The 27,610-nt window shown below is 44.0% G+C and overlaps 1 protein-coding gene across 1 annotated transcript in view; it reads left to right on the top strand.

Annotated features, from left to right (window-relative positions):
* Positions 1-27,610, top strand: part of dgat1a (diacylglycerol O-acyltransferase 1a) — a 111,000-nt gene that overhangs the window by 52,721 nt on the left and 30,669 nt on the right. Inside the window, exons 3-8 of the mRNA XM_063044666.1 lie at positions 1,149-1,189; positions 6,230-6,315; positions 7,792-7,844; positions 15,409-15,514; positions 16,160-16,288; positions 17,643-17,714. Of these exons, the coding sequence (XP_062900736.1) occupies positions 1,149-1,189; positions 6,230-6,315; positions 7,792-7,844; positions 15,409-15,514; positions 16,160-16,288; positions 17,643-17,714 (487 nt within the window). The remainder of the gene's footprint in view (positions 1-1,148; positions 1,190-6,229; positions 6,316-7,791; positions 7,845-15,408; positions 15,515-16,159; positions 16,289-17,642; positions 17,715-27,610) is intronic.

Consider the following 27,610-nt stretch of genomic DNA (forward strand, 5'->3'; position numbering starts at 1 on the left):
TCAAGTCCCTCTTCTGCAGGATAGGTCCTTCCTACCTCTTCACAATGACCCACCGCTATGCTTTTGGACTGTGGGAGGAAACCCATGTGCTCCTCTTGTGAACTGTCCATATCCAAAGTTTTTAACCCTTAAATGTGACCACATGGCAGAAGATGCCTACGACCCCGGCAAATCCATCTGCCAGTCTCCCAAATGCAGGCTGTACATAATATGGTTGTCTGTAAACTGGTGGAGGGCCAGTACCTATACTGGGAGGTGTGAGTTAAATATCACAGAGTTGAACTAGATGTCATGGTTTGAGGGGAAAGGGGAAACTTCTTCACTTGGGGTGGTACAAGTGTGGGACGAGCTACCATTGGAAGTGGTGGAGTGCAACATTTGAGAAATTTGGATAAGTACATGGGTGGGTGGGGTATGGAGGATTACGGTCCGGCTGCAGGTCGATGGGACTAGGCAGAATAACAGTTCAGCACAGATTAGGTGGACGGCAGGGATAGTTTCTGTGTTGTACCAGATTATTTCCCAGAACGGGTGGTGATAAGTGATGAATCCAAATGATTCAGGATTATAAGTGTACAATGGAGTAGGGAATTGGGGAGTGGAATTGAGGTCATGTTCATTAGTTGGGGTTGATTTTGAAAATAATAGAGCCATCCGGCCAAATGATATTTTCTGTTCTTCAGATTTAGTGTCATAGAATAATGCAGAATGGAAACTAGTCCTTTGGCCCAAAGAATTATAGTTCAAGTTCAAGTCTATTGTCATCTGACTGTACATGTGAAACTGAACAAAACATTCCTCGGACTATAGTGCCCCCACTAACCAAATTTTATACATAGCACATAAAAATATTGCCATAAATATATTAAAAAAATACATTTCAAAATGCATGTAGTGTGCAACACAGGTAAACTGCAAACAAAACAGTAAACTCGCTGCTCTAGTGATGAGACTGCGGTGGTGGCAGGGTATTCATTAGTATCACAGCCCAAGGGAAGGAGCTGTCACCCTGTCTGCCAGTCCTAGTCCTGATGCTCCTGTACCTCCTTCCTGACAGTAGTGGGTCAGAGAGTTTATGCAGTGGGTGGTAGATATCCACAACCAAATTAGCAACAGAATTGTCTAACCGGTTTTTAATTTTCTTTCAGATTTTGAGCAATGCACGCCTTTTCCTGGAGAATCTTATTAAGTAAGTATAACAGTTGTTTTTAAGTATGTGCCTGGGGTTGTGGGCTAGACGGTCGTGAGCTTGTAAACAGCCCTGGTGAGTGATCAGTCTAGAGGCCAAGGATCTGGTTAATGTTTCTCAGTTCCATGTTCAGTGTATCACCGGATGTGAACCCTGCCCATACCTGGTACAAATACACCAGCCAACTTCACAACCAGGCACAGCAATCCCAAGTGCCCATGCAGGACAAAGCAACATATGCAATGACTCTAGCTGTGGCCTAATATTGTGCACAACTCTTCAAAATGTTGTATAATTACACATCCTATAGTGTGGGCTGCGCAGTAGCATAGCGGTTAGTGTCAGCAACCCAGGCTCAATTCCACCGCTATCAGTAAGGAGTTTGAACGTTCTCCCCGTGATCAAGTGGGTTTCCTCCAGACGTTGCAGTTTCCTCTGAAAGTCCAAGGTCGTGCGGGTTAGTAAGTTGTGGGCATGCAGTGTTGGCACTGAAAGCTCCACACTTGCAGGCTGCCCCCCAGCACAGTCCTCACTGATTTTATTTGACGCACAGCAGTGGATTTCACCTTCTGTTTCGATGTACACGTGACAACAGTATATTAAAAGGCCTAGAGAGAATGGATGGGGACAGGATTTTTCCTATAGTAGGGGAGTCTTGGACAAGAGGGACATCCCTTTCGAACAGAGGTGAGGAGGAATTTCTTTAGCCAGAGGGTGGTGAATCTGTGGAATTTGTTGCCATGAACTGCTGTGGAGGTCAAGTCATTGGGTGTATATAAAGCGGAACTTCCTTACCCACCAAATCTACCTGTGGTTGCCAGTTCCAAGGAACTATGGATGTTCCTTTGTTCATCAGTGCACCTTGTTTATGTCATACCTTCTGTCTGACCCCCAAAAAAGCCATCATGTTGCACTTGTTGGCATTAAATTCCCTCTGCCAATGCTCCATCCAACTTTCCATCTAATCAATGGTGTAGCCTTAGACAAACTTCCTAGCACTCCTCTCCACCCAGAAGGTACAAGAGCTTGAAAGCACCTGCCTCCAAGCTCAAGGACAACTTCTAAAAGACTATTGACCAGCCCCCTCCTATATGACGGACTCTTGACCTCAATCTATCTACCTTATTCTTTACCTACACTGTACTTTCTCTGTAACTGTAACTCTCTGTCATGCATTCTGTTAGTGTTTTCCCTTGTGCTACCTCAATGCATTATTGTAATGAATTGGCCTGTATCAAGAGTATGCAAGGCAGTTTTTTCCTTTACCTTGGTAGATGTGATGATAATAAACCAATTTGCCAATTTTTATATCATCGACTTCTGTGCCATTGGCTGCCTTGCTAATCATGCCTCCTATATTCACATGCAAATTGCTAACATATACCACAAATAACAAAGTTCCCAGCATTGATTCCCGCATTACATCACTGATTGCGACTTCCCATCAGTAAAGCATCCTTGTACCGCTCCCACAATGAAGCCAGTTTTGGATCCAATTTGCCAGCTCCCCTTGGATCCCTTGTGCTTAAACCTATGGGACTAGTCTACCTTGTCAAATGCTTTTCCCAAAGTCCATTGAGTTAATGTCAACCACTTCAATCTCCTTAGTTACCTTGACTAAAAGCTCGAATCAGATTAGTAGATCAAGATTTCCTTTTCACCAAGCCATGCAAACTATCCTTGATCCGTACCCTCTTTTCCAAACGTGCATAAATCCTATCCCTTTGGACAGGGATTCGCAACCTGGGGTCCACGAACCCCTCAGTTACGGGTATGGGTCCATGGCATAAAAAAGGTGGGGACCCCTGCTTTAGAACTTTTTCCAATAATTTCACTACTCCAGGCTCACCAGCCTGTACTGACCTAGCTCATACTCTGCTGCCCTTCTTAAATAATGTACTCCAATCCTTTGGCAACTGACCTGTGGCTAACAAGCCTAGCTTCAGGGCCTCATTCTCTCTTTTCCAATAGCATCTAACTCCCCTGACATAAAAAAACTTAAGATAAAGATGATAAAAATTAGCTTTATTTGTCATCCAGTAAAATGCATCGTTTGCATCAAATGTACCACGGAGAGCATTCCAACTAGTTGCATCTGGTGTGGAGGGTTGGGAAAAAAGTTGTGGAAAGTTGCAAACTCGGTAAACTTCATGGGCACTACTCTCGCCATCATTAAGTTCGTTTTCAAAAGGCGATGCCTCAAAAAGGCAGCATCCATCATTAAGGACCTTCATTACCTGGGAATAGTCAGCATAACTTTGTGTGCGGGAGATCATGTTTAATAAATCTTTTGGAGTTTTTTTTTGAAGTTCAAAGTAAATTTATTATCAAATTACATATATGTCACCATATACGACCCTGAGAGACCTTGTGGGAATACGCAATAAATCTACAGAATAATAATGATAACAGGATCAATGAAAGACCGCCCAGCTGGGGCATTCAACCTGAGTGCAGAAGGCAACAATGATGTGGGAACATTTCAATGATGAGGCGAGTGAAGGTGACTAAGGGATAGATGAAGATAGGGCAGTGGATGTTGTCTATATGGATTTTAGTAAAGCCTTTGACAAGGCCCCACGTGGCAGGCAAACCTGGAAGGTTAAGTTGCATGGGATTGAGACGGAGTGTGTGAAGTAGGTTCAGAAGTAGTCGAGATAGGTGCAATTGTAATATTTGAGAGGCATTAGAGCGGAAACTCATCTGCTGGGGCTCTTGGTGCACATGTTATAAGGTACGGACAAGGACTTCCATTCCAATTTCTACGTTTAAGAGAAGTTTGGATAGGTACATGGACGGAAGGGGTATGGAGGGTTGTGGTCCTGGTGCAGGTCAATGCGACTTGGGAGCTTAAATGGTTTGGCATGGACTAGGTGGGGCAAAGGACCTGTTCTGTGCCGTGCTATGACTAAGGAGAGGAAGACCGCTTCCTACTCAAAGCCATCTGAAAAGAATTAATCTTCTCAGCACCTCACAGAAGCCAGCCTCCCCTACCTCACTGCTTCAGTAAAGCAGCCAGCATAAACAAAAACCCCACCCATCCCAGATATTCTCTGTTCTCCCCTCTCCTGTCAGGGAGGAGATACAAAAGCCTGAAAGCACATCCCACCAGGCTGAAGGACACTTTCTATCCCTCTCTCATAAGACTACTGAATGGTTCTCCAGTACAATAAGGTGGACTCTTGCCCTCACAATCTACCTTGTTATGGTCGCACTTTCTCTGTAGCTGTTACACCTTTTATTATTGTTTTCCTTGTGCTACCTCAGTGCAATGTGTGATGATCCTGTCTGTATGAACAGTATACAAGACAAATTTTTCACTGCATCTGTGGACGGTATTAAACTTGACGTTTCAGCCTGAGACCCTTCAGGATGTCTCGGCCCAAAATGTTGACTGTTTATTCCCCTCCATAGAAGCTGACTGATCTGCTGAGTTCCACCAGCGTTTCTGTGTGTTGCTCAAGATTTCTAGCATCTGCAGAATTTCTGTTGTCTAAAGTGTTTCGCTATAATTTTCTACCTATCCCTGATTCTTCATCTTTCCCCCACTCTGTTTCTCTTTCCCTCCCTTCCATACTCCCTCCATCTCCAACCCAACCCTTCCTCCTTCCCCTCTCCTGCCCACCCCAGTTCCCCTCCTTTCTGTCTCTTCCTCCCCCTCCCCATCCCCTTCCTTTCTATTCTACAGCTGCTGATACATTCCACATTTCAATTTTTTTAAATACAGAATTCTCACATGACCCCAGTGGGATCTAAACTCATTTCTTTGATGGTTGATGCTGGCTTCTGGCTATAGCAGCATGGTCCTGTACCCGTGTAATTGAAATGAGAGCTGTTCTGGAGATGAGCTCGCTGTGTGCAGTGCAACAGCAATCTGGGGAAGGATTCTGGCACATGAAGGGCACTTTCAGGTGGGATTTCAGCAAAATCAGGCTCCATCATAGTTCAAAAGTAAACTTATTATCAAGGTGCATATATGTCACCATAGATAATCCTGAGATTCATTTTCTTGCGGGCAGTCACAGTATATACAAAACAACACAATAGAAGACCACACAAAGCAAGATGGACAAACAAACATTGTGCAAAGCACAACAAACTGTGCAACTGCAGAAAAAAGAAGACAATAATCATAAATAAATACACAATAAATATTGAGAACATGAGATGAAGAATCCTTGAAAGTGAGTCCATAGGTTGTGGCAACAGTTCACTGATGGGGTGAGTGAAGTTAACCCCTCTGGTTCAAGTGACTGATGGTCGAGGGGTAATAACTGTTCCTGAACCTGATGGTGTGCGTCCTGAGACTCCTGTACCTCCTTCCTGATAACAGCAGTGAAAAGAGAGCATGTCCTCGATGGTGGAAATGGGATAACTTCACTCACCTCAATGCTGAACTGCTTCAACAACTTATCGACTCACTTTCAAGGACTCTACAACTCAGTATTGATTATCTACTTTATAAATTTATTGTTTTCACAGTTTGTCTTCATTTGCTCATTGGATATTTGTCAGTCTTTGTTAAGTATGTTTTTTCATAAATTATATTGTATTTCTTCTTAAGCCTGTCACCCCTACTGGAGCATAGGCTGCTAACAGCAGCTCGCCAGAATTCCTCTGTTCCAGGCTGATAGCTGTGGCTTCCACTTTCACCACACATCTTCTAGGCAGATCCTTCCTTTCCCGGGGATGAGGTCTCTGGATCTCCTGTTGCTGATTCTGTAGCTCACGGATATACAGGATGGGGTTTCTAGCCTCATGCCCTACCCTCCTCCTTTTGCAGACAGGCTTGTGACCATCCATGGCGGAGTTATTGTATTTCTTCATTTTCCTGCAAATGCCTGCAAGAAAATGAATCTTACTGTGTTATTTGGTGACGTGTATGTATTTAGATTATAAATTTTGTTTAAAGTTTGAAAGTCTTCCTATTTTATTTCTGCAGCTTTCAGAGGCAGATGGTGTAACTTCTTCAGAGTTTGACTGTGGTAATAATTCAAAAGTCTTTAAATTGCATTGATTTATTATCCTTTTTAATTACAGGTATGGCATCTTAGTGGATCCAATCCAAGTAATCTCACTCTTCCTGAAGGATCCCTATAGCTGGCCTGCTTTGTGTCTCATCATTGGTGGGTATCCCATCCCTCACTGGGACATGTTTTACTCAGCTGGGCATTGTGGTAGGTTAAATTAAAGCCGTTTGCCACTGGCTTGCCCAGAGGAACAAGGCGCTGATGGCTCTAGGCTCATTTGGTTCTCACTGCGGCACGCGTCCTTGAAGTTTTTTTGATGCCAAGGTGATCGCTTATCTCTCAAATCTATTTAAATTATCCTGGTAACATCCTTCGCTGTAACTTCTGTACCTCTATTAACCTTGTGGGTGAAGGAGTTCGGTCTGACTTCCCTCCCCCTACTTCCGATGCTGTAATTTTGTGCCAGTCAGCTGACGTTATCGGCTCATTTACATTGCTAATTCCTGGCATCCTCATTTGAATGCTAAAGTAGTGAGTGGGTTAGGATACTCTTGTTATATTTGCATTGCGCCTTCGTTCCTGTTACATGATGTAATGTCCTCAAACCTCCCTCATGCCGCCTTTGTCCATTCTCTGTGCGTTCAGCCCTCCCGCCCTGTCCCGTACTCCAGCGTCAGCTGCTCTTCTGTTACATTAACAATTAGATGTACGTTTCTTGACTTTAAAACAGTGAAGTGCAATGTATGGCAGAATCATACCGTAGTACACCATGGAAACTAATAGAACATAGAACACTGCAGCATAGTACAGGCCCTTGTGCCAACCTTTAACCTAATCTATGCAAAATCTAACCCATCCCTCTCACATAGCCCTCATTTTTCTTTCAACCATGTGCCTATGTAAGAGTCTGTTAAGTCTCCCTAATGTATCTGCCTCTCCCACCGCCCTTGGCAGAGTGTTTCACACACGCACCACTCTGTGTTTTAAAAAAAACTGCATCTGACATCCCTTTTATACCTTCCTCCAATCACCTTAAAATTATGCCCCCTTGTATTAGCTATTTCCAGAAAAGGTTTCTGGCTGTCCACTCAGTCTAAGCCTCTTATCATCTTATAGACCTCGATCAAGTCACCCCTCATCCTTGTTCGCTCCAAAAAGAACAGCCCTAGCTCACGTCTTCCCTCATAGGACATGCTGTCTAACTCAGGCAGCATCCTGCTAAATCCCCTTCGCACCCTCCCTAAAGCTTCCACATCCTTCCTAAATGGGGCAACCATAACTGAACATAATACTCCGTATTCTTCTAAATTACAGTGAGTACAGGCCCAAAGCTGCCAAACGCTCCTCATATGTTAACCCCTTCATTCCCGGAATCATCCTCATCAACCTGCTCTGCACTTCCAGTGCCAACACATCCTTTCTAAGATATAGGGCCCAATACTGTTGACAATACTCTTAAGTGCAGTCTGATCAGAGCCTTATAAAGCCATAGCATTACATCGTTGCTTTTGTATTTTGGTTCTCTCAATGAATGTGAACTGTTGGAGTGCATCATTCTAGCATCTGGCTTGTATCATTCCTTCTCTGTCAACTGTGGTTTAATGGAGCTCTTTTTCTTTCTCAATTCGCCAGCCTCGAACATTTTTGTAATAGTGACGCTGCAGATTGAGAGGAAAATAGCTGTGGTGAGTCTGTAGTTTCCTACTTCTGGGGGGATTAGAGATTGGTTCTATTTTAGCGTACGACTATTACAGCATAGTTAATGTAAGACTAGTACAGTGACCGGGGTTCAGTTTCTGCAGCTGTCTGGACGTTCTCCCCATGACCACGTGAGCTTCCTCTGAGTGTGTCTTTGCAATGAGGAGGGAATCCAGAGCAAAGGTTACATGGATGTAATTGGATGGCATGGGATCATTGGGCCTGTTACTATGTTTGCATCTCTTTTTTAAAAAAAAACGTTCAGTGGGTCAGGCAGCATCTGTGGAGAGGCACTAATCTATCAATTAGTGCTGGCTAGTTTTGCAGAAGCTGCCTTGAACTGGACTCGCAGATTTTCACCTCATTACTGATGCTATAAAATACAGGAGCAGAATTAGATCGTTTGGTCCATTCCATTATGGCTGATTTATTATTACTCTCAACCCCATCCTCTTGCCTCCCCCCGCTTAACCTTTGATACCATGACTAATCAAGAACCTATCAACCTCCACTTTAAATGTATCTAGTCCTATACCACCCACCCCCCCGCCTCTCACTATAGGAAACATGCAACCTACATCATCTCTGTTCTAAAGGGATGTCTCTCTATTCTGAGGCTGTGCCCTCTGGTCCTATACCCCACTGCCCCAGCTCACAATAGGAAACATGCTCTCCATCTCTATCTAGGCATTTCAATGTTCAGTCGGTTTCAACAAGATTTTCCACTCAAGCCCAGAACCGTCAAATGCCCCTCGTACATTAACCCTTTTGTTCCTGGAATAATTCTCGTGAGCCCTCTCCAATGCTAGCACATCCTTTCTTAGCTTCGGGGACCAGAACTGCTCACAATACTCCAAATGTGGTCTGACCAATGCCTCAGCATAACACCCTTACCTACTCACTGCCCTCTGATCCCTGAAAACTAATTCCTTACTTTACCCCACCTCTCCTGAACCTTCCAAATATAAAATCATAGAGTGGTACAGCAAGGAGAAAGGCCCTTCAGCCCATCTGTATCCATGCTGACCAAGATGTATATTCAAGCTAATCCCATTTCCCAGCACCTTGCCCATAACCCTCTAACCTTGTAATATGTAATATGCAAAAGTCTTTTATATATATATATATACACACACACACACACACATGTATATATATATATATATATATATATATATAGAGCTAGAGTGCTGAAGACTTTTGTACAGCACTGTAGTAATTTTATGTATTGCACTGAACCGCTGTCGCAAAATAAAACAAACTTCATGACCTATGTGCGTGACAATAAACCTGATTCCGATATGGGTCCCTTTTGTGCACTGAGAGTTGGGAAGGGGGCAGGGAGAGGGGAATCATGGTTAGGAAGAGGGAAAGGGAGAGGAGAGGGAGTGGGAAGCACCAGTGAGACATTCTGTAATGATCAATAAATCAATAGTTTGGAATCCAATGACCTTTCCTGGTGTTTCAGGGTTGGATGTATCAGTATCCATGCTACCTCTGGCATGTTTCCTCTACCACCTGTTCCACACCCCTCCCATGACACTCTACCCTCGCCATTCTCAACATCCTTTGCCCCAGCCAGATTTACAACTGTCTGTCCGCTCCACGTTGACAAATACAGTACTGTGCAAAGGTCTTAGACAACCTAGCTATATATATGTGCCTAAGACTTTTGCATGGTCCTGTACCTGTCCACGTACTACTTAACTGTATCTATTGTAGCTGCCTCAACCTCTGCCTCTAACAACTGGTTCCCTATATCCACCACCCGATCGATGTCCCGCTGTAACCCCTGACAGCCCTCCGCACTATCCACAACACCCCAGCCTTCATGTCATCATCAAATTTACTGACACATCCTTCCACTTCTTCATATTAAAAAAATGCTTCTCGGGTTTTTATTAAAAATTTCACTTCAAATCTATGCCCTCTAATTTTCAATTCCCCAACCTTGTAAAAAAAAAAGACTAGTCAATCCATCTATGTCCCTCATGTTTTTTCTGCCTACGAGGTCACCACTGTGCTCCAAGGAGTAAAGGTCAATCTGTCTCACTGCCCCCTATAACTCAGTCCCTCGATCTTCGTAAAGCCTTTTTTCCTTGCACTCTTTCAAGTTTAAACTCATCCTTCTTTATTAACAAAGTGACCAGAGTGGAACACTGTACTCCACTGAACAAAGCAAGAACAAGTTGGAACCTTGGAAACTGGAAAATAAACTTAATAACTAGTCAAAGGCTGCACAAGATTATTCCCAGTTTAGACAGGAAAATTTATTATTGTCACATCCACCAAGTACAATGAAAAGCTTTCTGCATTCTGTTCACACAGATCAGATTATTGCACTCTGCATCGAGGTAGAACAATGCAAAGTGTAACAGCTACAGAAAGAGAGTGCAGTGCAGGCAGGCAATAAGGTACAAGATCATATCGAGGTAGACTGTGAGATAAAGAGTCCAACTTGTCATATGAGGGAACTATTCAACAATGATAACAGTGGAATAGAAGCTGTCTATTTGAAGATGCCCTCAGTGGTGGGAAAGTCTGACCCTTTCCCTTGCACATTAGAAACATAGAAAACCTACAGCACAATACAGGCCCTTCGGCCCACAATGCTGTGCCGAGTATGTACTGACTTTAGAAATTACCTAGGGTTACCCATAGCCTCTATTTTTCTAAGCTCCATGAGTCTCTTAAAAGACCCTATCGTATCTGCCTCCACCACTGTTGTCGGCAGCCCATTCCATGCACTCACCACTCAGTGTAAAAAAAAACACAAACTTACCCCTGACATCTCCTCTGTTCTTACTTCCAAGTACCTTAAACTGTGCCCTCTTGTGAGAGCCATTTCAGCCCTGGAAAAAAGCCTCTGACTATCCGCACGATCGATGCCTCTCATTGACTTAAACACCTCTATCAGGTCACCTCTCATTCTCTGCCTCTCCAAGGAAAAAAGGTTGAGTTCACTCAACCTATTCTCATAAGGCATGCTCCCCAATCCAGGCAATATCCTTGTAAAGTCTCTGCACCCTTTCTATAGTTTCCACATCCTACCTGTAGTGAGGTGACCAATACTCTAAGTGGGGTCTGACCAGGGTCCTATATAGCTGTAACATTACCTCTTGGCTCTTGAACTCAATCCTACGGTTGATGAAGGCCAATACACCATATGTCTTCTTAACCACAGAGTCAACCTGCACAGCAACTTTGAGTGTCCAATGGACTCGGACCCCAAGATCCCTCTAATCCTCCACACTGCCAAGAGTCTTATCGTTAATACTATATTCTGCCATCATATTTGACCTGCCAAAATGAACCACCTGGCACTTATCTGGGTTGAACTCCATCTGCCACTTCTCAGCCCAGTTTTGCATCCTATCGATGTCCCACTATAACTTCTGACAGCCCTCCACACTATCTACAACACCCCAACCTTTGTATCATCATCAAATTTACTAACACAACCCTCCACTTCCTCATCTAGGTCATTTATAAACATCACGAAGAGAAGGGGTCCCAGAACAGATCCCCGAGGCACACCACTGGTCACCGACCTCCATGCAGAATATGACCCATCTGCAACCATTCTTTGCCTTCTGTGGGCAAGCCAGTTCTGGATCCACAAAGCAATGTCCCCTTGGATCCCATGCCTCCTTACTTTCTCAATAAGCCTTGCATGGGATACTTTATCAAATGCCTTGCTGAAATCCATATACACTACATCTACTACTCTACCTTCGTCAATATGTTTAGTCACATCCTCAAAAAATTCAATCAGGCTCATAAGGCAGGACCTGCCTTTGACAAAGCCACACTGACTATTCCTAATCATATTATACCTCTCCAAATGGTCATAAATCCTGCCTCTCAGGATCTTCAACAACTTGCCTACTACTGAAGTAAGACTCACTGGTCTATAATTTCCTGGGCTATCTCTACTTCCTTTCTTCAATAAGGGAACAACATCCGCAACCCTCCAATCCTCTGGAACCTCTTCCATCTCCATTGATGATGCAAAGATCATCGCCAGAGGCTCAGCAATCTCCTCCCTCGCTTCCCACAGTAGCCTGGGGTACATCTCATCCGGTCCTGGCAACTTATCCAACACGATGCTTTCCAAAAGCTCCAGCACATCCTCTTTCTTAATATCTACCTGCTCAAGTTTTTCAGTCCACTGTAAGTCACCCCTACAATCGCCAAGATCCTTTTCCGTATTGAATGCTGAAGCAAAGTATTCGTTAACTACCTCCGCTATTTCCTCTGGTTCTAAACACACTTTTCCACTGTCACATTTGTTTGGTCCTATTCTCTCATGTCTTATCCTCTTGCTCTTCACATACTTGTAGAATGCCTTGGGGTTTTCCTTAATCCTGCCCGCCAAGTCTTTTGGCCCCTTCTGGCTCTCCTCATTTCATTCTTAAGCTCCTTCCTGATAGGAGTCCGGCTTGCTGTCAGCAAGTGATTGTGGTACAGAGAATACATGATGAAGGTTGCACTCTCAAATTGAATTCAGTGAACCTGATCATGGAGCAAGAAACATTCAAGCCCGAGGACAGCAGTTTGCACCTGTCTTCCAGTGCCAGCTGGACTGGACCCTTCACCCTGGTGGAAATATTCAGCTGTTATACTTTTATACAGTTGCGGCAGATCGAAGGGCATCACAGTAGCATAGCAGTTAGCATGATACTGCTATAGATCACAAAGTCGGAGTTCAGGGTTCGATTCCGGCGTCCTGTGTAAGCAAGTTTCTCTGTTCCTTCTCGTGTGCAGGTGGGTTTCCTCTGGGTGCTCCAGTTTCTTCCCACATTCCAGAGATGTACCACTTAGTAGGTTAATCGCTCATTGTAAATCATCCTGCGCAAAGTCTAGGATTAAATAGGTAGTTTGCTGGGTGGTGCATCTCAAAAGAGCTGAAGAGCCTGTTCTGTGCTATATCTCTAAAATATAACAAAAAAGTAGAGTTCAAAGTAAATTTATTATCAAAGTACATACATATAATCATTTACAGCCCCGAGATTCATTTTCTTGCAGGCATTCTCAGTAAATCTAAGGAATAATGACCATAGCAGAATCAATTAAAGGCTGCACCAACTTGGGCATTCAACCAATGTGCAAAAGATGGCAAAGTGTGCAAATACAAAAAGGAAATAATAATAATAACTAAATCAGCAAAAAGTATCAAGAATACACGATGAAGGGTCCTTGAAAATTAATCCATGGATTGTGGGAACAGTTTCAGTGATGGGGCGAGTGAAGTTATCCCCTTTGGTTCAAGAGCCTGATGGTTGAGGGGTTCCTGAACCTGGTGGTGAGAGTCCTGAGGCTTCTGTACCTTCCCCCTGATTTCAACAGAGTATGGCCTGGGTGGTGGGGGTCCCTGATGATATGATGGATGCTCATCTCTAGCTTCTGGGGCTGCAGGAATTAAAGTATCAGCAGCAATGGTTAATGTTCTCCACTGAATCAGAAACTGTGTGCGTTTCTGGTCACATCGTTATCAGGAGGACATGGGAGGGTTTTGGAGAGGGGGCAGAAGAGGTTGAGTAGTTCCAGCTATAATCTGGAAGCATATTAGCTTTAAGAAAAGGTTGGACAAACTGGGATTGTTTTTCTCTGCAATGAAAGAGGCTGAGGAGACAGTTGAGAAAAGTTATATAATTGAGTCACAGATAAGAATCTTTTTCCCAGGATAGAAATGTCAAATACTAGAGGGCATTTATTTAAGTTGAGGTGAGGTGGGCGGGAGACTTAAAAGGTAAGTGATGGGCATAGAATGTACATAAAACATACAACAGTACAGCAGAGTTCAGGCCCTTTGGCCCACAATATTGTGCCAGCCTTTTAACATACTTGAAGATCAATCTGACCCTTCCCTCTCATATAGTGCTCCACACGTCTTTCATCCATGTCCCCAATGTACCTGCATCCGCCACCACCCCTGACAGTGCATTCCATCCACTTACCATTCTCAGTGTAAAAATAAATGTACCTCTGACATCTCCCTGTACTTTTCTCTAATCCCCTGAAAGTTATGCCTTCTGTTTTAGCCACTGGGAAAAGTCTCTGGCTGTCTGCTCTGTCTATAACCTCTTATCATCTTGTACGCCTCTATCAAGACTCCTCTCGTCGTCCTTCACTCCAGAGAGAAAAGCCCTAGCTCGCCCAACCTATCCTCATAGAACATGCTGCCTAATCCAGGCAACACCTTCGTAAATCTCCTCTGCACCCTCTCTAAAGCTTTCACAACCTAATATAATGAGGGGACCAGAACTGACCACAATATCCTAAGTGTGGTCTAACAGGGCTTTTAAACTGCAACATTGCCTGCAGCTCTTGAACTCAATCCTCTGACAAATGAAGGTCAATACTCCAGAGACAGCCTTAACCAGCCTATCAACTATCATATTGAATCCCATGGAGAACGTACCCACTTCTCTTCAAAGTAGGCCCAGGAGATCCTCAACATTCATGCGATAAGGCGCATGAGGCCTTGGCTTCAGGCCTGTTGAGCTGGATAAGGATCAGGGCTTGCACTGAATTCATTCATTGAAAGCCTTTGCTCCACAGCACAGCACAGTGAGGTGGGTACTGGGCAGGGTGTAGGCATCAGACACACGCACTAACACTGGATGGTTCAGTGGTAAGCTTGGCAGGTGACAGCCATCATCCCTTCAAAGAGCATAAACTTTCTGTTCTATGTAAAATGCCTAAATGATGATTCGTGTCTCATGATTTGTTAGTTTACTTGCAAATAACATAGAGTGGGGATTTTAACCTGTGCTATGCCCAATATACTGTGCAGAAACAGAAAAACCTGGCATCATTTTGCATTGAAAACCAATCTTTTTTTCTCTTTGCAATACAGCACGGAGTAGGTCCTTCGACCCTTCGAGCTGTGCTGGCCCAGCAACTCCCAATTCAACCCTAGCCTAATCCGGGACAATTTACAATGCCCAATTAACTTACTAACTGGTACATCTTTGGACTGTGGGAGGAAACTGGAGCACCCAGAGGAAACCTACGCATTCCACAGGAAGGACGTACAAACTCCTTACAGAGGATGCCGGAATTGAACTCTGAACTCCGTTTTGAGCTGTAATAGCGTCACACAAACTGCTACACTACCTAATCACCCTGATAGCGTAGAGTATGTTTGCCTTTAGTAGTCAAGGCACCGAGTTGAAAAGTTGGGAAGTTATATTGAAAGTTTATAAGACTCTAGCATTAGATTATATTAGCTTTATTTGTTGCACCTACGTAGAAACATACAGTGAAATGTGTTGTTTGTGTCACAACCAAACACAGTCCAAGGATGTGCTGGATGCAGCCTGCAACTGTTTAAATGCAACACACAGCATGCCCACAACTCAGTTACCTAAACCCATATGTCTTTGGAATGTCAGAGAACTTTACTCTATCCACTACACTACAGTGCCGTCACTCAGGGAAAATTATTCTTATTTCCTTGAAAGTGCTCCATAATACATTGCGATTGAAACTGCAATCATATTTCTGAAAAGACATTGTTCCTCAGTTGATTTACTTTCTCCACAGGGTTCTTTGTCTGAGAGATGGGGGTTCATCTTGCACACCATTAATCTGATCACCATACTCACCTTCCCTGCCGCTGTGGTGTTAACTGTCCCCTCTGTAACTCCAGGTAAGTACGTAGAGTTAAAGCTGAAAAGGGAGGAGGCTTCTCTTTGTCACCCATGACACTGAGTTCCACTTCTCATGTTTAGATTCAGCGATACAGCACATAACAGGCATTCCGGCCAGATGAGCCCTCGCTGCCCAATTACACCCAAGTAACCTGCCAACCTCTACAATGTGAGAGGAAACTGCAGCCATGCTTGTCGTCAACATCGTGTGCCCACAACTTACTAACCCGTAGGTCTTAGGAATGTGGGAGGAAACGCACGCAGTAATGGGGCGAACATTCAAACTCCTCACAGACAGCAGTGAGAATTGAACCCAGGCTGCTGATCGCTGGTGCTGTAGGAGTGTTACCCTAACCGCTACATTAGCATGCAGCCCCTTTCTGTTCAACGCCCTGGCTTGTGGGCTTAAGGGGGATAATAGATCAGCCGTGATTGACTGACAAAGCAGACTCAATGGGCCACATGGCCTAATTTTGCTCCTATGTCTTCTGAAGGGCAGTGTGCCCAAAGCCGCCTCCATCACCCTGTCTACCAGTGACTCTGCTCACCCACGTTTGAGATGCGGGCTGTTTAAGTGCAACTGGTAGGCTGGCACGGTCTCACATCTCAGTATCCGTGAGCTGAACTTGCCTCTTGTTCTGCAGTTGGTGCTGTGCTGGCTCTGATGTGCTACACCGTCCTCTTCCTCAAGTTCTACTCGTACAAGGACGTAAACAGATGGAGTAGGGAACAGTGCAAAGCCAAAGTGAAGACTTTATCAAGGTCAATGTCAGGTGAGAGTGCACAAGCTGTTTCTTTGATCTTTCTTTGTGCAGGGTAATGCAGGAGGATTTCAGCCAGTGGGGCAGAACCGGTGGAGATTAAACTGGTGGCAGCCTATAAAGAAAGACTGGCAGGGCTACAGGCTTCTCTTTATAAAGACAAGTGACTCTGCAGATGCTGGAGATCCAGAGTAACACACAAAATGCTGGGGGAACTCAGCAGGACAGCTGAGCGATCTCAGTCCAAAACGTCAGCTATTTATTCCTCTCAATAGATACTGTCTGACCTGCTGAGTTCCTCCAGCATTTTGTGTGTGTTGCTCAAGATTTCTTTCTTTTTTATATATTTATTATTTATTAGAGATACAGCATGGTTACGTAGAAAACCTACAGCACAATACAGGCCCTTTGGCCCACAATGCTGTGCTGAACATGTACTTACTTTAGAAATTACCTAGCCCTCTATTTTTCTAAGCTGCATGTACCACTCTGGCACAGTGATCCTGCACCACCCACTTTCACCCATGTGACCAATTAACCTACTAACCCGTACACCTTTGAGATGTGGGAGGATGCATTTTTACTTGTAAATTGTGTTATTAATTAATATTTAACATATGTTTATTTGAATGCTGCTTATAGGGTGCTGTGGCCTTGTAATGCTGCTGCAAGTTTTTCTTTGCTCCTGTGCACACACATGCACTTGACTTTTTTCGACAATACGTTGGGCTTGGATTGCTGCTTATGAGCCAGAGGAGCGGAAGTGCCCGTGCGGACACCCGGGCAAGCCTTCCCGATAATTCACCAGTCACATCACCTTCAGAATTTGCAGTCACTTTCACAGGAACTTAGGGAAGAAAGAGCAGGAGTTGGCCAGCAGTGCTCTCAAGCGTGCTCCAACATTCAGTACCATCCTGGCTTATCTGTGCTGGCCCATCTCCTCATCTTGTGCCCACTGCTCACAGACCTTGTTTTCTATACCTCGAGTTTCATTATCATTCAACCACACTTGAATACAGCCGAACAAAACAGCATTCCCCCAGGGGCAAGCTGCAAACCTGGTGCTTCCAGTGAGACCCGGCAATACACTCGCCATTTAATTATTGTCCTAATGACAATAAATTTAACTTCGTCTTCAGTAGCTGGGTCCCATTTAGAGCAGCGTTCTTTGCATTGTTAAATCTAAAATACAGCTCCATTTTAAATAGCTGGCAGTGATGGCTAGTTGTTAATGCCAAGGTCCGAGGGAGAATTACGGGAATATTTTTCATCAATGGGATTGTATATATAAGTTTATCAGCGTCAATGCTCTCCCTGATATTAACCCAGCTTGTTTCATAGAGAATAATGTGGATTCTTTTCCTAGCGCCCGGGCTGAAGGAGAATGGAGAAGCCGTACAGTCGGTAGTGGTGTATCCAGGAAACCTGACGTACAAAGGTGAGAGTTTTCCACGGAGCTTCTGAATTATGGGTCTTCCATTCAGAAGTGATGCAACCAAAAACTTCTGACAAACTTTTATCGATGCATAGCAGAGAGTGTGTTAACTGGTTGTGTGCAGCCTGGTATGAAAACTACCAATGCCCAGGAATGGAAAAGTTTACAGAAAATGGTAGATAGATCCCAGTCCATCAAAGGAAAAGGCCTTCCCACCACTGAGCATGTTTACAAGGATCCAAAAACAGCCTCCATTATCAGAGGCCCCCACCATCCAGGCCATGCGCTCTTCTCACTTCTACCATCAGTAGGAAGTACTTGGGTCCCACACCACCAGGTTCAGGAACAGTTATTGCCCTACAACCATTAGGCTCGTGAACCGCAACCCTGAACTGTGTGTAACTCTGAACTGATGCTACGACCAATAGGCTCACTTTTAAGGACTCTTTACAACTCACGTCCTTAGTACTGTATTATTTTTTACTTGCACAGTTTGTCTTTTGCAGGTTGGTTGTTCGTTAGGCTTCGTTTATACCCCCACCGTCCCCTTTCCTTTTCTGTCTTGACGAAGGCTCTTGGCTCAAAATGTTCATTCCCTTCCATAGGTTCTGCCTGATTTGCTGAGTTCCTCCAGCATTTTGGGTGGTGTTGCTTTGGATTTCCAGCGTCGGCAGAGTCTTTTATGCTTTTGTTTATATTATTTGTGTAAATTCTATTGAATTTCTTTGTTTTTCCTGTAAATGCCTACAAGAAAATGAATCTCAAGGTAGCAAATAATAACACAGGTATTTTGATAACAAATGTAGCTCTGACTTCGAGACAGACCATAAAACTTAGGAGCTGAATTAGGCCATTCAGACCATTGCGTCTGTTCCGCCATTCCATCATGGCTGATTTATTATCCCTCTCGCCCCCATTCTCCTGTCTTCTCCCTGTAACCGTTGACATCCTGATGAATCAAGAACCTAACAATCTCCACTTTAAATATACCCAGTGACCTGATCTCCACAGCATATACACAGTACTGTGCAAAAGTCTTAGGCACGTATGTATAACTAGGGTGCCTAAGACTTCTGCACAGCACTGTAGTAATTTTATGTATTGCACTGTACTGCTGCTGCAAAAACAATATCAAGGTGGATAGAAAAACCTTTTTCAAATATATATAAAGAGATGAGAGTGGATATAGGACTGCTAGAAAATGAGACTCGAGAAATAATAACGGGGGGCAAGGAGATGGCAGATGAACTAAATGAGTACTTGTCTTCAGTCTTCACTGTGGAAAACACTATCAGTGTGCCAGGTGTTGAAAGGTGTGAGGGAAGAGAAGTGAGTGCAGTTACTATTACGAGGGAGAAAGTGCTCAAAAAACTGAAAGACCCAAGGGTACATAGGTCACCCGGACCAGATGAACTGCACCCTAGGGTTCTGAAAGAGGTAGCGGTAAAGATTATGGAGGCATCATTTTGAATTTGGTGGGTGGCATGGAAGTGTAGTGGTTAGCACAACGGTTTACAGTACAGGTGACCTGGGTTCAATTCCTGCTGCTGCCTCTGAGGAGTTTGTAAGTTCTCCCTGTAACCATGTGTATTTCTTCTGGGTGCTCTGGTTTTGAGGATCAGAGGGATCTTGGGGTCCGAGTCCATAGGACACTCAAAGCAGCTGCACAGGTTGACTCTGTGGTTAGGAAGGCATACGGTGTATTGGCCTTCATCAATCGTGGAATTGAATTTAGGAACCAAGAGGTAATGTTATAGCTATATAGAACCCTGGTCAGATCCCACCTTGGAGTACTGTGCTCGGTTCTGGCTGCCTCACTGCAGGAAGATTGTGGAAACCATAGAAAGGGTGCAGAGGAGATTTACAAGGATGTTGCCTGGATTGGGGAGCATGCCTTATGAAAACAGATAGAGTGAACTTGGCCTTTTCTCCTTGGAGCAACGGAGGATGAGAGGTGACCTGATAGAGGTGTGTAAGATGATGAGAGGCATTGATCATGTGGATAGTCAGAGGCTTTTTCCCAGGGCTGAAATGGCTAGCACAAGAGGACACAGGTTTAAGGTGATTGGGAGTAGGTACAGAGGAGATGTCAGGGGTAAGTTGTTTTTTTTCACACAGAGAGTCGTGAGTGCGTGGAATGGGCTGCCAGCAACAGTGGTGGAGGCGGATACGATAGGGTCTTTTAAGAGACTTTTGGATAGGTACATGGAGCTTAGAAAAATAGAGGGCTATGGGTACCCCTAGTAATTTCTAAGGTAGGGACATGTTTGGCACAGCTTTGTGGGCCGAAGGGCCTGTATTGGGTTTTCTATGTTTCTAAAAATCATTGGACTCTGGCATGGTGCCAGAGGACTGGAAAATTGCAAATATTATTCCACTCTTTAAGAAAGGAGGGAGGCAACAGGAAGGAAATTATAGACCAGTTAGCCTGACGTCAGTGGTTGGGAAGATGTTGGAATCAGTTGTTAAGGATGAGTTTATGGAGTACTTGATGACACAGGACAAGATAGGGGAAAGTCAGCATGGTTTCCTTAAGAGAAAATCTTGCCTGACGAACCTGTTGGAATTCTTTGAGGAGATTACAAGTAGGATAGATAAAGGGGATGCAGTGGATGTTCTATATTTGGACTTTCAGAAGGCCTTTGACAAGGTGCCACACATGAGGCTTCTTACCAAGTTAAGAGCCCATGGTATTACAGGAAAGTTACTGGCATGGTTAGAGTATTGGTTGATTGGTATGGTGCAGTGAGTGGGAATAAAAGGATCCTTGTGGGATCGTTGTTAGGACTACTTCTTGATCTCATTGAAACCTAGATAGATGTGGAAGGGATGTTTCCCATGGTGGGAGTCTAGGGTAAGAGGGCACAGCCTAAGATAGAGGGGTGTCCATTTAAAACAGAGATGTGGAGAATTTTGTTTTTAGCCAGAGGGTGGTGAATTTGTGGAATTTGTTACCATAGGCAGCTGTGGAGGCCAGGTCATTGGGTGTATTTAAGGCAGAGCTTGATAGGTTCTTGATTGGCCATGGCATCAAGTGTAATGGGGTGAAGGCTGGTGAACGGGCGAAGGGAGGGGGAAAAATGATCAGCCATGATTGGATGGCAGAGCAAACTCAATCATTCTACTCCAATGTCTTATGGACGTCGGTCAAAATGATTCAATCACTCAGCGTTCAGGATGAGGTAGTAAATTGATTAGACATTGGCTTTGTGGGAGAAGCCAGAGAGTGGTAGTAGAGGGTTGCCTCTCTGACTGGAGTCCTGTGACTAGTGGAGTGGTGCAGGGATCGGTGCTGGGTCCGTCGTTGTTATATCAACGATTTGTATGATAATGTGGTTAATTGGATCAGCAGATATGTGGATGACCTCAAGATTGAGGGTGTAGTGGTCAGCAAGAAAGTCTATCGTGGCTTGCAGCGGGTTGAACAATGGACTGAAAAATGGCAGATGGAATTTATTGCAGGTAAGTGTGAGGTGTTGCACTTCGGTAGAACCAACCAGGGTAGGTCTTGCACACTGAACGGAAGAACGCAGTGGAACAAAGGGATCTGAGAATGCAGGTCCATAATTCTTTGAAAGTGGTGTCACAGGTGAGTAGGGTTGTGAAGAAAGCTTTTGCCACATTGTCCTTCATAAATAATGTATTGAGTACAGGAGATGGGATGTTATGTTGAAGTTCTATAAGACATTGGTGAGGCCCATTTTGGAGTATTGTGTGCAGTTTTAGTCACCTACTTACAGGAAAGTTGTAAATAAGTTTGAAAGAGTACAGAGAAAATTTACAAGGACGTTACCTGGACTGGAGGATCTGAGTTATAGGGAAAGATTGAATAATTTAAGGCTATTCCTTACAGCATAGAAGATTGAGAGGACATTTGATAGAGATGTACAAAATTAAGAGGAGTATAAATAGGGTAAATGCAAGCAGGCTTTTTCCACCAAGGTTGGCTGGAAGAACAACCAGAGGTCATGGGTTAAGAGTGAAAGGTGAAAAGTTTAAGGGGAACCTTAGGGGAAATTTCATTTAGAGGATCGTGGGAGCGTGAAACAAGCTGCCAGTGCAAGTGGGATATGCAACTCAATTCTAACATTTAGGAGAAGTTTAGACAGGTACATGGATGGAATGGATATGGAGGGCTATGGTCCTGGTGCAGGTCGATGGGAGTAGGCAATTTAAATGGTTTGGCATGCACTAGATGGGCCAAAGGGGCTGTTTCTGTGCTGTATCTTTCTGTGACTGACTTTATGACCTTTTTTTAAACTCACCTTCTCTGATCCTATTTACATGTATTAGGTCCATATCCTTCTATACCTTGTCCATACCAGTTCCTGTCAAAAGGCCTCTTAAACTTAGTGATTGCATCTGATTCCATCATAACCTCTGGCAGTCTGTCCAGATATCAATTTAAATTGGTAAATGGGTTTATTGTTGTCGCGTACACCAAGGTACAGTAAATTAACTGTTTTGCATGCTATTCATACAGAACATTTTATCACATCAGCGTATTGCAGTAACGTAAGGGAAAAACAATCGCAGAATGTGGAATAAAGTGTTGCACTTGATTTTAAAGGGAGTGCAGTGCAGGCGGACAATAAGGTGCAAGGCCATAACAAGTTAATTTGTGAGGTCGAGTCCATCTAGGGGACCATTCAACAGAATAATGGGGGGGGCGGGGGGCAAGGAGATGGCACATGAACTAAATGAGTACTTGTCTTCAGTCTTCACTGTGTAAGACACTATCAGTGTGCCAGATGTTGTAGTGTGTGAGGGAAGAGAAGTGAGTGCAGTTACTATTACAAGGGAGAAGGTGCTCAAAAAGCTGAAAGATCTAAGGGTACATAGGTCACTCGGACCAGATGAACTGCACCTTAGGGTTCTGAAAGAGGTAGCGGTAAAGATTATGGAGGCATCATTTTGAATTTGGTGGGTGGCATGGAAGTGTAGTGGTTAGCACAACGGTTTACAGTACAGGTGACCTGGGTTCAATTCCTGCTGCTGCCTCTAGGGAGTTTGGAAGTTCTCCCTGTAACCATGTGTATTTCTTCTGGGTACTCTGGTTTTGAGGATCAGAGGGATCTTGGGGTCCGAGTGAAGATCAGAGGGATCTTGGGGTCCGAGTCCATAGGACACTCAGAGCAGCTGCTCAGGTTGACTCTGTGGTTAAGAAGGCATACGGTGTATTGGCCTCCATCAATCATGGAATTAAATTTAGGAGCCGAGAGGTAATGTTGCAGCTATATAGGTCTCTGGTCAGACCCCACTTTGAGTACTGTGCTCAGTTCTGGCTGCCTCACTGCAGGAAGGTTGTGGAAACCATAGAAAGGGTGCAGAAGATACTTACAAGGATGTAAATCAAACCTCCCAGTCCGGGTAACATCCTTGTAAATCTACCTCATTTTCAGAGGCTGGTGTTACTTCTCCTTCCTTTTCTCCTATGGTCCGCTCTCCTCTCCTGTTAGATCCTTTCTTCAGCCCTTTACCTCTTCTACATTTCACCTGTCTGTTTCTTAATTCACCCCCTTCCCCTAGTCTCACCTGTCACCTGCCAGTTTCTACTGCTTCCTCTCTCCCCACCTCCTTATTCTAGTTTCCCCCCTTTCCCCCCTCTTTCCAGTCCTGGTTAAGGGTCTCGGCCTGGAACACAAACTGTTTCTTGCTGCCAGACTTGCTGAGTTCCTCCAGCATTTTGTGTGTGGTTGCTCTGGATGTCCAACATCTGCAGAATCTCATGTTTATTATTTTGCTTTTTTGTCACTGATTTTAATCTTTACACCTTTGCACGATACTGCTGCCACAAAACAACATATTTCATGTCATGTAGTAAACTTGATTCTGAAGATCACCTCACTGTAACACTGCAATTCAAGAATTACAAGTTGGCTCCAAAAGTTTTTTTCTGCTATAGAGGCAGAAACATTGCTGTCTCAAACTGGCCTGTGACTGAGAAGAATTCATTGTGACTTTCAGCAGAGAAGTGGTTAAATATTTTGCAAGGGAAAACGGTTTTTCCTGTAACTTGGGTGCAGTGTAATGTACATATGTATAACTGTTTTCCACTTTACCTGTTCCTTTTTGACACAGATGACGCTGCTTGCCTTGATTTGATCTCTTAAAATAAATTTAGATTCAGTCACCTTGAAGCTTCCCTTTCAGAGAGGGTCAAACCAGTTTTGTAATCCTCCTTCATGTTCCTGAATGGTTGGCCAATGCTTGCCTTGAGGCATAACTTTTTGTGAGCAGATGGGCTGGCCTAATGAGTAATGAAGTGTAAGTCATGAGTGTTGGGCACAGCAATTAAACCTGCGCTGCCCTCTGCTGACAAGAAGCTGCAACAGCCTGTGGAAGTGGAATTAATTTATTATTGTCATATGTATCCAGAAACAGTGAAGAATTTAGATCATCAAACATGAGAGTAGAATTAGGCCATTCAGCCCATTGAGTCTGTTTTGCCATTCCAACATGGCTGATTTATTATCACTCTCAACCCCATTCCCCTGCCTTCTTCCCATAACTTTCATACCCTGATCAGTCAAGAACCTATCAACCTCCACTTTAAATATTTCCAATAACCTGGCCTCCACAGCTGTCTGTTGCCATGAATTACACAGATTTGCCACCCTCTGGCTAAAGAAGTTTCCCTTCATCTCGGTTCTAAAGGGATGTCCCTCTGATCTGAGGCTGTTCCCTCTGGTCCTAGACTCCCCCACTATAGGAAGCATCTTCTCCATATCCACTCTATCTCGGCCTTTCAATATTTGAGGGGTTTCAATAAGATCTCCTCTCATTCTTCTAAACTCCAGCGAGTACAGGCCCAAAGCCATCAAACGCTTCTCAAACATAAACCCTTTAATTCCCAGAATCATTCTCATGAACATCCTCTGTACCACTTTAGTTCTGTATGTCATCCACACAGATCATTTTCCAACATAAGACCATAAGACAGAGGAGCAGAATTAGGCCATTCAGCCTATCAAGTCTGTTCCGCCATTCCATCATGGCTTACCCCGGATCCCGGTCAACCCCATACACCTGCCTTCTTTCTATATCCTTGACCAATCAGGAAACGATCAACTTCCACCTTTAAGTATACCCCTGGGCTTGGCCTCTACCACAGTCTGTGGCAGAGCATTCCACAGATTCACTACTCTCTGGCTAAAGAAACTTCCTCCTTACCTCTGTCCTAAAGGGTTGCCCCTTAATTTTGAGGCTGTGCCCTCTAGTTCTGGATACCCCCACCACAGGAAACATCCTCTCCATGTATATCCTACCTAGTCCTTTCAATGTTTGATAGTTTTCAATGAGATCCCCCTGCATTCTTCTAAATTCCAGTGGGTACAGGCCCAAAGCTGCCAAACACTCCTCATGTTAACCCCTTCATTCCAGATCTATGATACTGGAGGAACTCAGCAGGTCAGGCAGCGTCTATGGAGAGGAATACACAATCAATGTTCCGGGCCAAGACTCTTCATCAGGACCATCTCATTATTCCTTAGTTACACTATTTTGTAATTTATAGTAATTTTTTTGTCTTTGGTGCCACAAACAACTAATTTCATGTCATACAAGACAGTGATTACTGTAGTAACAATGCTGAATGAAATGCTACAGTTACACGGAAAGGGCTGTGCAGGTAGACAACAACACAGCGCAACAAGAACACGAGTTGTACATAAATTTTAGCAGACAGAGGAGTGCAAAACTGAAGAAATGGTAGAGCAAGAGGTTCTGTTGCTGAGGAGCGTTGGGGTTAGGGTTGTGCAACTTGGTTCAAGCTCAATCGGAACACTGCCCAAATAAATTTTTGACAAAGTCCTGTGGCAGACATTCATAAGGGGGTGGATTCGGAGAGGATGGTTGAAGGGAAGTCGCTGTTCCTGAATTTGGTGGACTTTGGGCTTCTGTACCTCTTGCCGGATGGTAGCAAGACTGGCCACCTGTTTAAAGGATGCGATTAGGCTAGACAGTGGGGAAAGATTCACAGGTGTCTGCACGGTTATCAGAATTGGTGGAGTTGAGTTCGAGGGAGAGATTGAAAGGTTGGATCGGCTTTCCCTGGGACAGAGGAGGCTGAGGGGTAAAATGAAGGATGGCATGGTGGTTAGCAGAACGCTTTACAGTACCAGTGACCTGGCTTCAATTCCCCCTGCTGCCTGTAAGGAGTTTGTACTTTCTCTCTGTGACCTCGTGGGTTTCCTCTGGCTGATCTGGAGGACGGATGGGTTGTAGGTTAATTGGTCATTGTAAATTGTACCATGATTAGGCTGGGGTTAAATCGGGGCATTGCTGAGGGGCACAGCTCAAAGGGCCAGAAGGGCCTGTTCTGTGCTGGATCTCAAAAATAAATAAATAAATGATGGGGTTAAATAAAATAATGAAGGAAGTTTATGGAGCAAATAGCTTTATCCAGTGGTTGAGGAATCTACTACCGGAGGACATAGGTTTAGCAGTTAAATTAATAGTTGTTATTATTATCAATAGTTAATAATAGTCAGTTTAGTATTCAGATATGCTGAGGTAGAGTGAAAAACCTAGTTTTGCGTGCTATCCATACAGATCAAAACATAAGTATATCGTGGTAACACAAGGGGAAACAATAGAGAACTCACAATAGACTGTTATAGTTTCAGAGAAAGTTCAGAAAAGGTAGGTAATAAAGTGCAAGACTATGACAACGTAGATTGAGGTGAAGAGTCTGTCTTCAATGTGTGAGAAGACCGTTCTCATGAGATAGAAGCTGTCCTTGAGCTTTGTGGTGTCTGTTTTCAATCTTTTTCTTCTTTCTTTCCACTAAAAGAAAGTTGTACTTTAGCCACTGACAAAGAGGTGTCTCTGACAACATTGAGATGATAGTTTACGTGTTTCTTAAGTGTACTCATCACTGTCGTTCTCAGAAACCAAGGAATTTTTTTTTGAGATTTAGAGATACAGCACAGTAACAGGCCCTTATAAGCTTGAGCTGCCCAATTACTTACTTAATAACTTACCAATGTACAAAGGTGTGGGAGGAAACCAGAGCATGGTCGCAGAGAGAACCTGAAATCTCCTTACAGGTAGCAGCGTGAATTGAACCCAGGTATGGTGCTGGGCATATTCAGGAGGGGAAACTGACTGCATCTCCAACTCGTAGTTCGGAGCCCATAGCTTCTTATGAGGCTCAGAAGATTCATCGGCTTGTGATTCTCTCTTCTGTTTTCTCAAAAGTTAGGAGCAGCATGGTTAGCGTAACAATTTTATAGCCAGATTCAATTCCACCTGACTGTGAGAACTTGCATGCAACTTAGAACCAACGTTATTAGGTACCTCTTGCAGCTAATAAAGTGGCCCACAAAGTGCATATTCATGGTCTCCTGCTGCTAAAGCCCATCCACTTCAAGGTTTGATGTGTTGTGCATTCAGAGATGCTCTTCTGCACACCACTGTTGTAACATGTGGTTATCTGAGTTACCATTGGCTTCCTGTCAGCTTGAAGCAGTCTGGCTATTCTCCTCTGACCTCTCATTAACAAGGAGTTTTTACCCATGGAAGTACAGCTCACTGGATTTCTTTTTGTTTTTCCATACCATTCTCTGTAAATTCTAGATGCTTGTGTATGAAAGTCCCAGAATATCAGTAGTTTCTGAGATACTCCATCTGGCTCATTGAATCATTGAACGGTCAGTCACCCAGTGACCCTGGTTCAATTCTGCCACTGTTTGTGAGGAGCTTATGCATTCTCAAACTTTCATATAGCTCCTTTGCAGAGCTCTCAGCCAGCCTGGTATCGATAGAGTTGATGAGACAGGCTTGGGAACAGGGCAGAACTGTGAGTTCACCTATGCATTGCCCTGAAGGGTGATACTAACAGATTTAAATAGTGATGCTTGAAAGGGTTCAAAGTAAATTTATTATCAAAGTACTTA

The sequence above is a fragment of the Mobula hypostoma genome, chromosome 3 (genome assembly GCF_963921235.1).
Source record: "Mobula hypostoma chromosome 3, sMobHyp1.1, whole genome shotgun sequence".
Taxonomy (NCBI): Eukaryota; Metazoa; Chordata; class Chondrichthyes; order Myliobatiformes; family Myliobatidae; genus Mobula; species Mobula hypostoma.